Source organism: Rissa tridactyla, chromosome 1 (assembly GCF_028500815.1).
Source record: "Rissa tridactyla isolate bRisTri1 chromosome 1, bRisTri1.patW.cur.20221130, whole genome shotgun sequence".
Classification (NCBI taxonomy): domain Eukaryota; kingdom Metazoa; phylum Chordata; class Aves; order Charadriiformes; family Laridae; genus Rissa; species Rissa tridactyla.
Window position 1 is genome coordinate 104,578,710 of NC_071466.1, and position 17,674 is coordinate 104,596,383.

The 17,674-nt window shown below is 48.8% G+C and overlaps 1 protein-coding gene across 2 annotated transcripts in view; it reads right to left on the bottom strand.

Moving 5' to 3' along the window:
- The window catches only part of HUNK (hormonally up-regulated Neu-associated kinase), a 60,080-nt gene extending 44,608 nt beyond the window's left edge, over nucleotides 1–15,472 (bottom strand). For both annotated transcript variants that reach the window (XM_054188556.1, XM_054188555.1), the window contains exon 1: nucleotides 15,203–15,472. In XM_054188556.1, coding sequence (XP_054044531.1) covers nucleotides 15,203–15,472 — 270 coding nt within the window. The remainder of the gene's footprint in view (nucleotides 1–15,202) is intronic.
- Between the last annotated feature and the right edge of the window lie 2,202 nt (nucleotides 15,473–17,674).

Sequence of the window (17,674 nt, forward strand, 5' to 3'; positions counted from 1 at the left end):
GCTTACAGAACCGAACAGCTAAAACACCATCAGCAAATACAGGCACGTGTCATCACCCAAACAAAGGCACGCCTTTGACACACACAAACACACACGGGCGGAGGATTTTTGCCAGCTAGTGTTTTAGGAGGCTTTGTGAATCTGCAAGAGAGAGGCAGGGTATGGGGGGGGGGAGTGTGGGGGGGTGGAGCTGACTGGCACCAAACTGCACAAAAACAGTCACAGCAAGGCCCTGAGAAAAAGCAAGAAGAGATCGTTTAAAGGCCCAAACGTTGGCTGGAGAAATCTGGAAGACAGGGCTTTGGTTGCTGGATCACTGCTGCATCCAGAGAAGACACATTTTGCACTCTCTTCGTAAACAGTCATGCCCCGACATATAAAACCGCAAAAAAGCACGGAGCGTGGCTCACACACATCCTATGCCCCAGCATAGCATCCATACGTCCCTGCAAGAGGCACCTTTCGTGGTGGGCATCTCCCCAGACCTGCGCCCTAACAGCACACCGAGCCCACGGAGCCGGTGATGGGTCTGTCGCACCAGGCAGGGGGAACTTCCAGATGCTCAGTGGGCAGAAGTCAAAGTCATCTTCTCCCCCCACTACCTCTTTCTGCTGGCTATTTATAACCCCGACAGTGACGTTTGGAAAAATCACAGGTCAAGCAGTAGTGCTTTCGGTAGTGAGGGAAAGATGTTTGCTTACCCAGAGGACATGCAAAGGTCCATTCAGACCACTGCCTGACTGCTCTGCAGCAGTCTCGTTCGGTCAGAGTGCCACTCAGTCTTACTGAGACTTTTTCTTTTTTTTCCTTCAGACCAACCCTCTATAAATACTCCTCGGTGCTGGAAACCTGCTTTGAAAACTTGTATTTTTCAACTTCTGTTGTGCTTCGATAAGAAATCCAAGGCATTGTATGCCTGCAGGGTACTGCTGATGGGAAACCAAACGTTGGATACCAGGATGAAGCTGAACACAAAAACATAATAACGGGGGGGGAGGGAGGGCAGATCCAAGCCCGCTGTAGAACCTATTTTCAACTACATACAACAATGATGGAAGGCAATACGGTTTCTGTTTTCGGTTGGTTGTTTCCCCCTTCCCCAAGCTCTATTCAAGCCACGGTTTTACAGTAAAATCGTCTATGCCTCTACCTGGCTTTCCCTGGTGAATCTCAAACTTTGACCAGTAAAGACACATCATTACTCCACCTGAATAAAACCCAAGTAACAACCATATGACCAGCAGTGAGTTCAGTCACACGGTACATTAGCACTCAGGGAACCCAGCTCTGAGTTCAACCTCGGCTTTCTTGCTTGCCAGCTCGGATGTCTTTGCACAGGCTGTTTCTTGGCAGAAGGATGCACCTCAATGGCAGCAAGCCCTCCTGTCTGCCGGAAAACAGGTTTTCTCAATGGCCTGTTTGCCGAGGCAAAGTCAAGAGGTCTTGAACAATACTCACGTCAGACACTTGCAACAACATGTAGAACAGCTTCATAGCAATGGCCCTGCCTGGAAAAGAATGTTATAACATGTTTAACCTTACAGAGAACAGAAGACTGCACGTGACCTTGCAAAATCAGGGTATGACATTTTGAGGACTTTTTAAAAGCTTTCCCCACTTACCCAACCACTTGAATTGTTTCCTTCTGCAAATTCTCTCCTAACTTTAAATAAGGGGAAGGCAGTTCCTGCAGACCGCTGCCAAAGGGAGCTCCAGCTGAATTGAGAGGAAACTGGTTTGAAAAAGAATCCAGCAAGCACTGTGGGATTTGGCCAGTAGACCAACATAGCATGAGAGAAGCAACTTCAACAGCAGGACAACCCCCTGCCTTTTCTTTTTTTTTTTTTTTTCTCCTTGGGTTGTTTTTTTTTTTCCCCCTCCTCTTTTTTTACCAGAGTCTACTTCTGGCAGACCTGCTGAAGAAGATGCCAAGCCAGGCAGCAGAGCCGACTCTCAGCACTGTCCTGGGCCACGGGCCATGGGAAGCCTGGTGCACCCTGGCCATTCAGATGAAGTTCAGAGCCGCAGGCTACAGGGTGCAGCTGAGGGGACAGTCAACGGGAAGGCCTGAGACTCAGTCTTCTGCACATAAACCCACAAACCTTTACTGTTTGGTTTAAGCTTAGCCAGGAGAATGAGATGAAGAGACGGACCATGTAGATATTTTACAGCCATCGTTAGTGCAAGCCCATCTCCAGCTCTTTTCTGAAGTGCCCAAGAAGGCTAAGGCGATGAATTCATATTCTTTTCTTCCATCCTTTCAGCGATAGCTGCCTGGCATCACTTGTAGCTTGCTTTGTATTTTACCACTGTTCTCACCACAAAAATCTGAGCTTAGTTTTCAAAACCAGCTGGTGATTTTGGGTGGCCAATTCAAATCATATTAAACAGACCTAACTTTGAAGCCTGCACAATTGTCAGCACAGTCCTGAAAGCAATCCCTTCAAGGGTATCTCAATTTGGGCAACCAACCAGCCAGGCATATAACAAGTTGCTTCTCACAACTGAATCCAAGGATTAGAAAATGCCAGCTTCATTCACTGGGTACAGTTTATTCTTTCTTTTATCTGTTACAGCTTAGCAAATTTTACAGTACAGCAAAGGAATCCTTTTTTATATAGCAAGTTCCAATATCTTAATAAATAAAGCATTAAAGAAAAGGATGATCAAAGCAAATGCATACTAGAAATCACTAAACTCTACACCTTCATAAAGGACCGCACATGTCCCACGCAGGACAGGGAGAAATCACAGCTCCTCCATTAGCACTGTCAGACACGGATGAGTCAACACACCATCACAGAAACGCAAACTTAACTTCCACCATGGGAATGAAAACAAGGAAACTTTAAGAAAGATAATATGCTTGATGTTAGGCATTTGCCAAATTATCTTGTGGCCCACACCACCCAGTTCAGAGAAACTGTCTGAGCAGGCTCCCAGGGTGGCATTTTTGGTGGGACTCCCTTCAGCTGTCCTGCCTGGCTTCCCAGTTCCCTAGCAAACGTTACCACCCCCTTCTCCTTTCGAGAGCTGCTTTCAAAGAAAACCGCAGAGCATTTCTGAGAGTATCACAAGAAGGTAACCACTTCCTAACCATTCTGCTTACAGCTTCGCCATTCACTTCAAGGAAGCCAGCAATCATCCAAACCCACAGCAATGTGTAAAGGCAGACTTTTCCACAAGAATAAGGCCTGTTCTAAGGCCTGTAAAATGGCCATCTGATACCTTTTATATTTTCCTTGTATGCTTGCTGCAAATGGAATAGGGGGTCAGAGGCTGAGTTAAACACGTGCGTGCATGTGCACATACATGCTCTGTGAAAAGGCTGCTCAGTAGCTATACAATTAGAGACCCATGGAGGTTGCATGTTAAACAAGCAGTATCATCTCTTTTCTTCACACCTGAGTGGCAATGTTCAGTCTTTGATAGTTGTTGTATCTGCTCTTTGTAGGACAGCTGAATATATAGTTTTCCTTTTGTATTTGCTCTGACATTAGTAAAACCAGCCATCAAAAAAAGGTAGAGAGGAGTCACTTCTGTTAAAGTATTCTTTTCTTCTGCATCTCTGCCAGCGTAAGCCAAGAGTTTTGAGCTTAGCAGTACATAAAACCAGCTGCTGTAGAGACAGGATAAATGCCTCAGTAGGCAGGAGGCCACTCTTTCTGTTGGCAGACTAGACAGAGGCAGGAAAGCTTGAAATCAGCCCCCGAAGAAATATAAGCTCTTCTAAATAAGAAAGTAGCTCTGAGTATGCTCACTCAAATACTTCAGATTCAAGGCAGCTTGAACGAAAAGAATCGAATCGCCAGGGGATAAAAAGAAAATCTTACCATTACCTACAACCCAAAGACAACCGTATCCAGCAATGCAGAAAAGGATTCAGGAGTACTTTAGATAAGCAAATGAACTTAAGTCCTCTTGATGCCACAGCCAACTTAAACATAATCCTGCAAAGCATAAGCAGGATGTATTTGTTAAAGTAAGAAAAGGTATTAATTACACCTGTCCAAGGCACTGGGGACTATTATTAGATTACTGTATCCAGTTCTGGTGCCAGTAATTAAAAAAACGATGTTAAAAATTTGGAAAGAGTTCCTGAAAAGAGTTTCAGGAACAGTTTGAGGTCCAAGAACTGTTTGTCGTAGTAACCGACTGAAGCTCAAAATATTTAATTAGGAGAATGTTAAGCACTGACTTGATGATTTGCTGCAAGTACCTACACGAGGAAAAGATTACTGATAACAGAAAGTTCTTTAATGTAATAAAATAAAAATTAACTTCCCAAAAGGTAAGTTGGGCAAACCCAGATCCATGGTTTTTTAGGTGCGGTGAAGTAATGATAGAAACATCTTATCTTATAGAGATGAATACAGACCTTGAATTTTTCCTCCCTCTTCCAAAAGTATGCAATAGCTCAACAAAACATTGATGCTCCTGAAGAGAATACTGGGGCTCATCTTCTATAGGAAGTCAGGCAGGACGATTGCTGGGATCCCTTTGGGCCTCAGGGCCTGTACATATGCAAAGAGTCTCTGGTCCCTGCGGAGAGCAGTGGAGGACAAGGCACGACACAGGAGGACGGGGGTTGACCTAGGCAAGACGCTCTGGGAGCCGTCAGCAGTCACATCAAGGGATGTAAATTTTGCAGGCTCTCCCTGACATCCTTGCTGGAGCTCCCCGGCGCAGAAGACGTGAAGTGTCAGGAGGAGTCATGCAAATATTGACGCTGCTGCAGACAGCCCAACTCACCCACGGCTCTGCTGCCAACTGTATCAGCACAGTCAAATCAGTGTTTCCACGGGGAGACAGAGTTTTCAGGTGTCGAGGCACTGGTGTTCGTAAGGACATACTACAGGGCTCCCGCTACGCTAAGAGCAAGGGAAGAGCACGTGAAGGTTTTAAGACTGTCAGTATTGCAAGGCTGTGTGCACGGACTCCTCAGGGCTTCCTCACGCTCTCCACCTTAGTGCCCTTCCACACAGTGTGGCGTTCCCCATACTTCTGTGGTTCTTCCTCCCCTCTCCTCTTACTTCAGTCAGGAAGGAAGGAAACAGAGTGGAGGTAATTGCTGACTTAACACACCACTAATACCTTGTCTGATGTGGTCCGTTTCCATAGAGCAGCTCAGCTTCACTGGAGGAGAGCGTTCTGAGTAGTGTTTCTCTTCAATGTGCTTTTTAGTTCACATTGTATTTATGGGTAATTTCATGCCATTCTTCATGGGCAACTATTATAATCCTTTCCTGGACATACTTCTGCTCTGCTGTTTCCATAAAGCCAGCTGCCCCCATCCCTCTCATCTTCTGCTTCACTCCCTTTTCAAACAGCTGAAAGACGGACATATTCTTATCTGCTAGCATCTCTGCCACCTGAAATGGCCAGGTCTTTATAGCACAGTGACCAGCAGGAGATGGTTTTGAGACAAAGTGGGTACTGCAATTCTGCCCCTACCCAGCCGCCGTGAAAAGAAACCACCATGAATTACATTTTCCCTTGGCGCTATATGTCCAAAGCAGCAGGATTTGTACAATCCACAGATGCCACAGGGTCAGAGCCCAGCCCAGGAGCCTGGGAAGGAGGAACCGGTGCAGCTAAAGCACAGCCCCATCCACCACACATGGCTTGTGTTGAGTGGGTCATGGAGGGGATCTGTCTCGCCTCTGGCAGAAAGAAATCCGTTCCAGTGACCTTCCAGTGCTCTCTTGGTCAACTAATTAATGGGGTAGCCATAACTGCATCCCCCAAGGGAGAGGAGCACATTTTTACCTCCCTGGTCTCTAAAGATATCTACACAAGTCAAGAGAGATTACGCAGAGACTGATGGAAATAGTGGCGGCAGAAAGCCAGGCGCAGAGACACATGAGGAGGCACTAAAGAGGTTCCAAAAGAAATCCTTACAAGCTTGTCAAAACCAGCCTCGGGGCCGGAGACAATCCCCTGCAAGGAGAATGTGTGTCTCTGAATGCCTGGGACAGATGGGTTTGCCTTGCCATTAACATGTAAAATATTATTAACATGTAAAGTATCACTTTCCAAATATTTGCTGTTTTTCAGAAAAGGGCTTTTTGACCCCCATTCATAAGGTAAGACTGACATGCTGAATCACCACCCAGCACTTTATATGAAAAAACTCTTTGAACTCAAGGTACAATCAGCTCACAGGAAAGACATTTTTCAGGGCCTGCCACACAAGTGCACGGGGCGCCTGACGGGTGGTCACGGTGGCAGATGGAAAACCTAATCAGACCAGCAAGGTCCTCCCTTCACATCGACAGAAGTTGACGGCTACTCACAACCCCTCTGGAGGAGGCCAGTGTGCCAACTGCTGGAAGACGGAGGTCCTCTCCACCCAGACGTGGCTGTAAGAGGCTGTCGGGACAAGAAGTAGCCACCAGAGCCCAGGCATGACAAGGCACGGTTGATGTCTCGGTCGCAAGCCAACCGTATCCCATCCAGCTGTTTCTGATAAACCATAACTTGCCTTCCTAGTGCTGAAAACTTCTTCTGTCACAGCAAGATGGATGAACATCTCGGGTTACACGTGGGGAAGCAACAGCAGAGGAGCGATACCAAACGACATTCCTCCAACACCGATCCCTGCAGGAGAAACCTGGAGGCTCACTCCGCTCCCCATTTTCCTGCTCACGGACTCCTAATGTGTTTCACATTAAATAACCCCCGTTTCGCATTTTAGTGATCAAATGCATAACTGGACTTACGGAAGACCCTGATTTAAAGCACTTTAATACCTGGTTCTAAGGAGGAAAAAAAAAACCCAAACAAAAACCCAAAAGCCACTGCTTTTGAGGCCGAGGTAATGCGTTCCTTTGTAGTGATTTAAAACACAGTAGATAAAGCACTAACAACTGTTGAGAGCCAAGAAAAAGGTGTCTCCAGTAAAGTTTTTATATATAAATAATACGTTCTCTCCCTTAGCTCTGTGGACATTATTCACAGAAAACAAATTTATTCTCTGAAAAAAAAATGTTTCCATGACAATCTTCCACAACAGGCAGAGAGCAAAGGAACTTTATTATATATATAACTTATCTTTTTTTAGTTCTCTTTGTTGCAATGATTTTTCTCATAGCGCTAGTAGCGCCCATCTTGCACCGCAAATGAGAAGAAGCCTCTTGGGCCTAGCGTTGAAGGTGCCAGACCCAGGGCTCAGCACTGCAACAGCGGAGCAAAGCATGGACAGAAAAGAAAACTTTGGTCAGGGCAGCACCAGCTTTCTATTAATTTTTTGCAGGTGGTCTCCCTGGGGCACCAGGGTAACTCCTCCCAGACTCTTTCCATGAGGATGAGGTTGGATCCTGCTCCCTGCTGGATCCTTAACGCTGATCAACGCACTGGTTTTGCAGGGATTCACCTTATCAGCTTAGAAACGGGTACCTCCGCCATAGTGCGAGCCCCGGAGAAGCTAGGTGGCTTCTCTCTTACTCCAATAAAGCTTACTGGAAAAACCTACACAGTTCTCTTCATCAGCACAACATCCATCACCCTCCCTGAAGACACCGGCACCACTAGATTCGTATCCTCTGGGAGATCAGCCACCAGACAACCCATCGGGAAAGCACAGCAGAAGTAGTTTCACGGAGCCATAGAAAGGAGAGGTTTGGGGTTTGGGCTCCTCAGATTATCTAAAAATAACAGCTAAGCCGATCTGAAGCTGAAGTAATGCAAAGTGTGGCTCCATGGTAAGAAGAAGAGTACTTGAGATGTTCTGAATTTAGCCAGCAATGGTTTGCTTTGGTTCAGTTGTATCCCGTGCTACTAGGTGAGCACCAACACAGCAATCCACTTAATTCTTCTGGCTGGTATCTATCTACCCAGTCATTGGCTTTGGACAGTTTTACCTGGTTCTCCATAACCTTGAAGAGTAGCACAGTCAGCACATAAACTCTCAGCTCATTTTATACTATTGGTCATACAACACAACAGCTCGGGGTTTAGATTGATTATTACAATTCAGCCACCAGAAGATCTCTCGCACCATCTCACGACTGCTTTCCTTCTGGGGTTATATCCTTGTGAAGAGTAAGTGCTGCTCATTAATAGCCTCCATCTTCCCAACAACAGCCAAGGAAATGACTCACGAGGGCAGAGGGGCAAAGATGCCTAATGTGTTACATCCACTGAAATGCATGAAGCTACAGTAGCATTCTCCAGCTCATTGGTATAAAAAGAGATACAGCAGACTGCAAGATGTAGAAAGCAAGACGTGTTTTAATTACCAAGACATTTATAGGTAACACATGCTTACAAAAACAGGCACACAGCTTTACGCATCATTAAGTATGTTAAAAATACAAAACTTGCAAGAACAAATACAAGGATCCAGATGTGAGCGTCGTGTAAGAACTACACCTGGTGTCAATTCAACCTAAACACTTGGCTTCCCTCAATCCCGCATATGCCACTAGAATTATAACAGTCTATACGAAAAGCAGCACATTGCTGACATGCACTGTTAGTGACATCCTTAAAACTGCTGAATGTAAACTTGAAAGCAGATTAACTCAAGAGGATAAGCAACTGCCACATGTGCATGAATTCAGCTCATTGCAGAACAAGTTGCAAGCTACAGCTGAAAATTATTAAAGCAGTCTTCCTGGAAGACAGACCGCACTAATGAACTAGGCTTTCTTGCCTATTTTAAAGCCTATTCCAACTTACGCCAAGTATGCAACATAGAAAAGGGTTAGAGAGAAGAGTGTGGCTTTATAACAAGTGCCTGATGCAACTGGTTATTCTCCAGATACCAAACTGTTAGCAGGCGATCGTACAGCAAACTGAGCAGCTAGGCGCACATCAGCAATTTGGCATGTATTCTCTCATGCTCAAATTCTTGCATGCTCCGTAACACGTATCGGGGAACACTATGCTGACACAGCAACCTGTCTTCTCGTCCTGCTTCCAGCCAAGTGCTCACTGATGCCATTCCAACCATGGCACTGTCCTTCAAATAATTTCTGAAGTATCAGATGTTAACAAAACCATATGTTTAGTAGCTTCAATACAAGCTATGCATCTGCACACACACACACAAACCTCTGTGAAAAGAATAGTGTGAAAGCAAACGCTTAGAATCAAAGAAACATCAAAATTCACGCTGCAGAAACACCATCATTTCATTCCCTTGCTGCATATAATTAAGAGCAGCATAGCATCCCGCTGCAACAGTTGGCAGCCGTTAATAAAAGTGAACAATATCCTGGGAGAAGGCCACTGTGCAGATTTGCAGTAAGCACTTTTCAAAACAAGCTTTTTTTTGGGATAGAGATAAAATTTAAAAGTATGGAGAGGAACAGGTAAGAATAGAACTACTAATTAAATACTTACAGTGAGAGAATGAACGCATCTAGGAAACTGATACACAAGTATCACTGGAGGAAGAACATAAAATAACAGATCAAATTTCAAATTAAGATCCTATGGCTTTACCCTCTGAGCCATTAAAATGAATGAAGACGTTCCAAGTTTCAGTTTTACCTCACAATATTTGGGGGAGAAAAAAGGAAAGGGTTGAACTGAAAGACCAGTGACCACCTTAGAAACTCAACTTTTGTTTGCAAGGAAGTAACTTCCTGGCCTGTTTGGCTGGCAAGGTGGTTTGAGAGTCAGTGACCCACACACACACACACTCACGTCCCCAAAACTCAGAAATCAGACAAAAGTAAATATCCTAGAACTGTGCCTGAGTATATAACAAATTTCCCAGGTTTTAAGCCAGTACTACTACTTGGGCAACCCCCAATCTTGAGATACAGACAAGGTTGACAATGGCAAGTCCCAGTGGGAAGGCCCCACCAGTGTTGGTTTCCCTGATGAAGAGCAGTGATGCCGCAGGGGGAGGCACGGTTACTGAGAACATTAACGGGGCAAGATCTCACCCCCCAACACACTCAAAGGCCTTTGGCCACCAAGTCTCCGTTCCCTGAAGTCTGTGGTGGAAGACACGGGAAAATTGTGAATTTACTCAAGACAAAATTAACACCGTGACATGTGAAAGTGTATATGGCATCGTAGCATCTGCTGCTGTCTACTGGAACCACTTTTGTCCATATTTCTCTGCGCCCACCTGCCTATATTGTCTTAAACGGTTGCTAGAAGACAGAAATGGTGCGAAATGAGTTGCTCCAGCCTTTGCTTCAGGTAGGAGGTCCTGACAGGATCAGATGAGAGCTGCCTCCTCCATCCTACCGGAGAAGGGGACGGAGGCATCTGCAGTGAGAGGGGGCTCACAATGGGAAAGGTGGGGTGCAGGGCCAGGGACCGATACCATCACATATGGACCTCTCTATACTCTCACTTGAGTAAAGCCTGCTTAAACTGACGGCCTGTGCCGAGTCACAGGAGGTATTTTGGGAGACGGCTGCCTCGGCTGATGCAGAGCAGCCACGTAACCCGCAGGACCTGCATCTCGCAGGGACTCCCCGGTAGCCAGCTCCAGCCCCACCTCACTCCACACCTACTGAAAAGGCTGGGAGCTGCACCTGCTCCCCCCGTGTGCTCATCGAAAAGCGCTTCAGAAGGCGAAGGCAGGGCACGAAGTTCGCACAGAAACATGCCGATTTTGCACAACGTGCCACCAGCAGGCAACAGCCGTGCAGATGTCCTTTGGAAACACCTCCCTCCTTGGAGGAGGGCCCACCGAGCGAAATAAGCATTTCCAGCTCTCTGCAGGGAGGCTGCTCTGCCCACCTACCCACCCCGGCACCTCCAGGGTGCCCAAATACACCTCTTTTTTTTTTATTATTTTTTTTTTACCTCTTTAATACAGAAATGCATTCTGAACATGAACTCTTCTCCAAAAAGGCCACTTTTAATATTAATTGCTTTGCCTTCAATAGAAAGAACTGGTAAATTGTATTTTTAGCCGCTGCTTCCCACTGTTGCAGAAAGCCACTTGACTTACTGTAACTAAAAACATACCTTTTTCAATCTTAACAATAGCGCCAAAGAAAATGATAAACAAATTTTTTGGTGGATGAGAAATCAAATGATTCAATTTGCCTCAAGGACTCTTTTTTCACAGTGCTAAAGATTACACCTAAAAGTAGTTAAATGTAATCTCGGCTCAAGTTTGTAAGAACTTTGGCTCACTATATCGTCAATACATTGTCACTTCGCAACGCCATATGGAGTTATTTGGACATTTCATTGAGGTCGCCAGCAGATAACACAATCTATCTGGTCTACTAATGGAGCCTCATACCACCCCCACCGCAGTGATGGCAACATAATCATCTCAGCTGTCTAGAAATGGAAAAAATCTTTATCTTGAGCTATCTGCCTTTCCCCGATTCCCGTTGCCCAGCGACTGACCCTTCTGAGCCCCAAGCAGAAGGCTTGAAACAATCTGAGAGTATATTGTGCCCGGGCTCCCAAAGTTAGCTGAATAACAGTACAGCTAACTCAGCAGGGTTTCAGAGCCACAATTTAAAGCTAAATTGGCTTGCTCTTCATAGAGGAACTATGCTTCCTTAGGATTAGCAATAAAGACTGCCTGAGCTGATCTGACAAATCAGCCTTTTACCCAAAAATGTCAGATTATAGGCTGCGATATTTTTATTCAAAAGCAATGGAAAGAATAATCTGTTCAACATTCTCCTGCGCTCAGCTAAAACACACTTAATTGCATCAGGCACTACCAAACATTTTTCAAGCCCAGAAAATAATAACGTGCCTGACATTATGGCAACATAAACCGCAAGAAGTACAGTAAAAGATTTGATTTGAAGTCCAATGCTAAAGACGTTCATAGGGAAGGCTTAAAAAAAAAAAGTCTCACCTCAGCTCACCCTCTCTCGTGCTTAGGTGCCTGTAGGAGCTGCTGGTTCCCATCCTACACGGGTCACTCAAAACGCATCGTCCATCAAACTGCCCTCGAAGCAACTGGTAAAGTAACTAGCGTTTGGCCCAAAGTATATAACATGTCATGCTCTCTTGAAGACCTCTTTAGCTTCTAGCAATTTTAGGGTGAGGTAATGGCAGATTTTTGGCACCCGCTCCGCACTGCCTTGATTCTGTACAATGCATTGTGTCAGTGCGATGGATCCGAGCCTAGCTGGGGACTCATTAATCCACAGATTTCATTTCTAAACACACAATTTTCTGAAACAACAACGCACATTAACTCCTCCGGAGTTGCTAAAGTCTGCTGCAAATCCAAACCTGTTTGGGCCCCCCTTACTGAAGTTAGGTATTTTGGTGACCATAATGGCCCGCACTCTGCCAAAACAGCTACCGGACGTTAGTAGTAAGACCCCTACTTTCCACTATTATGGCAATTTTATTGCAATTTAGGCAATGTCCTTGCTCAACAACGGGCTCACAAGAGAAAAATCAGATGTCAATTATTATTTTTTTTTTGCTTTCAAAATACGTGCAGGCACTAATCCTGGAATAATAGGCTCATAAAACATCAGCTTAGAAAAATGCAGCAATTACACCGATCCAGCGAGCTGTCCACGGGAGACGGCTTTGTTTCCACATTTTGCTTCGCTGAACTCCACTTGCGAGCGTATTAAGTACACACTCCTGCAGATTAACTTTTCCTCTGCAAGTGAATGGACTGGGAGACTACACACAGCCCATTTCTGGCTCACCCCAAGGAAGAAGGGACAGCATCAGGCCCTTACGGAGCAATCTTCTCTTCCAGCCTCTGGAGGAGCATGGTGTCGCTCTTGAGGGATCTTCCCCCGAGACAAGACAACTTTAGGGATAGAGGTGGGTAGGGAGAGAGGGCAACAGGTAACTGTCACATGCAGCTGCTCATGCCATGTCTCAGACAGCTGCGTTAACTCCAGCCTGACTTTGGCCACCAGATCTCTGGAGGAGGAGGTCTCTGCTGACCATCGGTGTCTCCTGGGCTCAGACGCTGGCACGGTCGTAACTAACTCTCCAGCACCTGGCCCACTGTTCACCGAGATTTCTCAGAAGGTACAAATATAGCTTAATCAATGGATCTGGCCCTTCATGTACTAGAACACTCTCGTGGAAGGACTTTGCCATGGAGATAAACCATTTCTTACGCAGAACGTTCTCTTCCCACAGAACCTCCTCCCATGACCTGCTCCCACTGCTCCCCACTTTCATGCCGCCTCGTGCTTTCGCTCCTGATCCCATTCCCATCCTTGCCAGCCTCAGCCTCCTCCGACGCAGCCTTGCACTCCGAAAGAAAGGAGTCCGGGTAAGCAGATGTTTTTCTTCTCTTCCTCATATCACAGGCAGAGCTCAGTCGCCCGTGGTGGGCTCCATGTAGGCAGAGCTGCCAGCAGCTGCGAGGCAGAGCCAGTTTGGGCACGTTTCAGCTGCCTTTGGCTGGAGGCCACGCAACAGCTTGGTAGAGGAATATGCCCAGAAGAGTTGAGTGTCCATCAGCTCTCTACTGGGGGTGAAATTCTCACGTGGGGTCACGCATGGGACGGAAAGCATTTGCCCCTCCAGTTAGAAGGAGGAACCTTGCTGAGATGGGACCTCACCTGAAGCAAATCATTAATTACTCTTATCTCCTATCCATGAACTCGGATTGCTTACCCATAAATTCCTGGAATTAAATAGGTGGATTTTCTGGGAAGATGGACCCTTGATTAGTCAATTTGAAACTGTGCAACTGATCTTCCACCCACTGAAGTCAACAGCAAGAGCTTCCTTTGATCCCATCGTACCAGATCAGGTCAGACGGAGCTCAGAGATCATCATCCCTGTCCACAAATACGGACGTGGTGGCTCAGCAGGAAGGAAGTGTGATTCTCCTAGAGTTTCTGCTTGTCACTTTGCTATAGTGTGTGTTATTCAAGACACTGAGGAGGGGAAAAAAGAAAAAAAAAGAAAAAGCAGCAGGCCGGGGAGCTGAGACGGAGGGGCGTGTGGTGGGTCTTTTTATTTTTTCCCCTCTTAACAGACTGAGATAAATGTAGCAATCCAAAAACGTGGAGGTGGGAAGTACGTGTGTGTGCATGTGCCTTTTATCAACTGGAGGATCATTGGATGTATCTGTTACCAAGGAGAAGCACACGCTTGGTAACAGAAGAGAGGAAAATTATTTTTTTTGCATTCCTATATGATAATAATCGCTAACCTTATCATTTTTCTCATGATGAAATTCAGCGCCCTATATTAAATTTCACTCCGTGACAAATTTACTGGAATGAAAAGAGAAAAGAAAAATATCCAAGAGTGCAGGAATGCAAGCGACCGAGATGCAATCGTAACAGCAGCACACTTAAGAGTGCTGCTGGAGCTGGAGGAAATTACACTGTACTTAAGCCCCGCTGGTCCAAGGAGCTTTCAGTAACAACAAGGCGTCCCGCTTTGGGTAGCCCCCTGTTAAGGATCTGATAGAGACAGGAGTCAGATAGCTCAAACGAGAGCAGCACAACTCTTCGTCCGGGGGCCCTAGCAGGCTTCCCCTTGCTCTGTTTACTGCCCAGCCGAGCCCCTACTACTCTTTAAAACGTTGTGACATATCCTGATTGATGGGTAAAAGCCTCCGCTGGAGGGTTCTGGATAATAAACAAAAAGCAGAGACCCTCTGCGGACTTTTCTTATCAGCACCCTGGGAGAGAAAAACAAAACAAAACAAAACATCCACGGTGCATCCCGCATCTTTTGCCGAGCAGTGATAACAACAACTTCTAATTGCCGAACTGGAACCCTTTCCTGCAGAGACACGCACCCAGCATCTCCCACCGCTCCGCTGAGCCAGAAGTACCTCTGATACCTACTTATGATTCTATAATTCCTCCTGCATGTACCTACACGTGAAAGGTCGCGACCAGCCTGCACACCGTGACCCGTCCTCGGCAATGCAAGTCTCGACATTAGAAACGTGTTTCTGACCGCAAAAAATACGCAAATAAATGGGGGGGGGGGGGGAGGACAGATCAAGGCAACTGAAGCGTTTCAAGAGGAACGCAAAATCCCAGCCACGGGAATCTCGGGGCGGGAAGGGGAAGCGCCGCTCTCCCGCCCGCGGCGTGGGGCAGCGGGGAGCGGGGCAAGGAGGGGAGGGGAGGGGGAGCCCCACGCCGCCCCGGCTCGGTCTCCTCCGGCGGGGGGAACCCATTCTCCCGGCCGGCCGAGACCCAGCACCCCCATCTCACACCGCCAACAACCCCCACCCCCGACACACACACACACACACCCCACCCGAGGGGGTGCCTGGCGGCCCCGGTCCGGGGCGCGGTACCTTCTCTCCGGTGAGGACGTGCAGCCCTTCCCGGACCTTGGCGAAGGAGCCTTCTCCCAGCTTCCTGCCGATCAGGTAGTTGCCCACCCGCTTGGTGTGCTGGAAGTCGCGGAGCCGCTCCCGCGGCGCCGCCGCCGCCGCGCTCAGCCAGGCGGACAGAAAGCTGACCTCCGCGCCCGCCGCCGCCGCCTTCCGCGCCTCCCCGCCGCCGCCGCTGCCCGCCACGGCCGGCGGCTCGCTCAGGAGCCCGTCGCCCGCCGCCGCCGGCATGCCCGGCCCTGCCGCTGCCCTTGCCCCAGCCGCTTTCCCCTGGCCCGCCGGGCGGTCACCGGGCGGGCAGGAAAGTTGGTGAGGTTGGGGGGGTGAAAGAGGGCCGCCGGGCAGGCTGGGGCGGAGGGGCCGGGGGGCGGAGCGGGGCCGGCGGGGGGCCGGGGCTGGGGCGAGCCGGCGGCGCGGTGCCCCGGGATGCCGCCCCTCATTGGATCCGGCGCCTCCTTCTCTCCCCTCCTTCTCCCTTCTCCCCGGCGGCGGCTGCAGGCGTGAGGCGGGGAGGAGGGGACCGGGGGATGGATGGAGGGAGGGACCGGCGGAGGGAAGGAGGGGGGTGAAGTAGGGGGGGGAAAAGGGCTCATTCAGTTTGAATTTGCGGTAATTTAAGCCGCTCGCAGGCGGCGGGAGCAGATGCGATCCGAACCCGGCAGCCGGGGTGTTTTCAGATCCGGCTGGTCCCCTCCTTCCCCCCCGCGCCCGGCACCCCTAAACCGGAGGTGGCAGCGCATCCCTCTCTGGAATTGAACCAGGGGTCCCGGTTCCCGGGCAGCTCCGGGACTCGGTCTGCGTGTGGCTCTCCGCCCGGGAATATCTTTTGTGCTGTTTTTTTGTTGTGGGTTGTTTTTTTTTTTCCCCTCCCCCCACCCCCCCATCTTCCTTCCCGAGCGCCCCTGAACCCTCCTCCCCCCCGTGTCGGGGAAACGTGCGACCGCGACGCGATCGTGAGCACCCCGCTGCTCCGGCAGGCTCCGCTCCCCGCCTCGTTCGCCACCCGCTTCTCCATCTTATCCCTCCCGGCGCTCGGCGCTCCTCTGCCGGCGGCCTCCTCCTCCTCCTCCTCCTGATTTGCACCGCGGGGTTCCTGGCCGAGCCCCCCCCGCCCCCACTACCCCCCAGCCTGCATCCCCCAAATGTTCTCCGGGGCTCGGCGGAGCGGGAGGAAGGAGGCGACCTGGGCACCGATCCGCCGCAGGCTGCCTCCAGGGGACGGTCTTCCCCACCTCGTGGGAGAGGGAGAAGAAACGGGTGTTTTGCCATTTTCGCTGCCCAGCCCCCTTCCACCCAGCTGGAGGCTGCGCTGGGCAAACCGGAGGCGCGGGGAGAGGGGGAGAGCAGGGGATGGGAGACGAGAGGGAGCCGGCAGAGCCACCCTGCTCTGACTTTCCGACGGTCGGACGACCGAATGAGACGGTTAATTCGCTGAAATGCCTCAGGGCTCGTAAGGATTTTAACCTAAAACCTATGGGATCGGCAAGAAAGTAATCAAGGACTACCTATTCATCTTTAAGCTCAATCTACGTTTTCAAGTTTTGCCCGCGTAGCTGTGTTAGTTAATACCTTGTAAAAAAAAGAAATCACGCGCACCCTAGCAGATGTCAGAGCTATGTCAGCAAAACCTCCCATAAAGATGCAGTTGTACCTGATGAAGACCGGCTTAGAGCTTTGCTGCAATCACAGTCCCGCCCCATGTGAAGCTGTTTTTCCCACTAGAGGGCTGGCTAGTACAACTCTCCCTGCACACACGCTGCCACCTCTTTTTAAGCTCTTCTTTCACTCCTTAAAAATGTCAAGCCAATCTTACACCACGCTGCTGTCCCATACCCCTTGCTTCTGTCTTGACTCCGCGTCTGTCACTTCACTGGGAGAACTATACCCCTCCGGTCCCTTCCACTGGAGTAGTCTAGGCTGCATCACTAATTGGATTTTGACTGGGATGGGTGTCGATGAGCCATGTGCTCCTTCCACACCACCTTTCCTTGACATCATCGCTTTCGTAAAACTTCCTAATTTAAGCCAGAGCTGAGCAACGTCATGATTTTACCATGCCAGTCGTAATGGATAACAATTTATAGTCTCCCCCGTGTCAGTCCAGGCTTCCCAAGACGTAGTTAATCAGATTAAAACATGCCCAGGTCTGGCTTTAGGCAAAAGGTGGGCAGCTACCCAGGGAGGCTGGAGGTGAGGAGCTCTGGGCTGCCTGTGTGGGATGAGGCATTGCTGCCGGAGGCACTGGGCCCTGCCACCTTCTGGTGACCACACGGCTGGGGCTGGTCGGGGTGCAGATGGGGTACGGGCCCTCTCCAGCCACCACGCAGCAGCCAGCCAAACGCCCTTGGCTCAGCCATGTCAGGAGTCATGACAGTCTGCTTCCACACTTGGGAGCAGTCCTTCTGCAGACCCCTTCTCTTTTCTTGTAGGGGT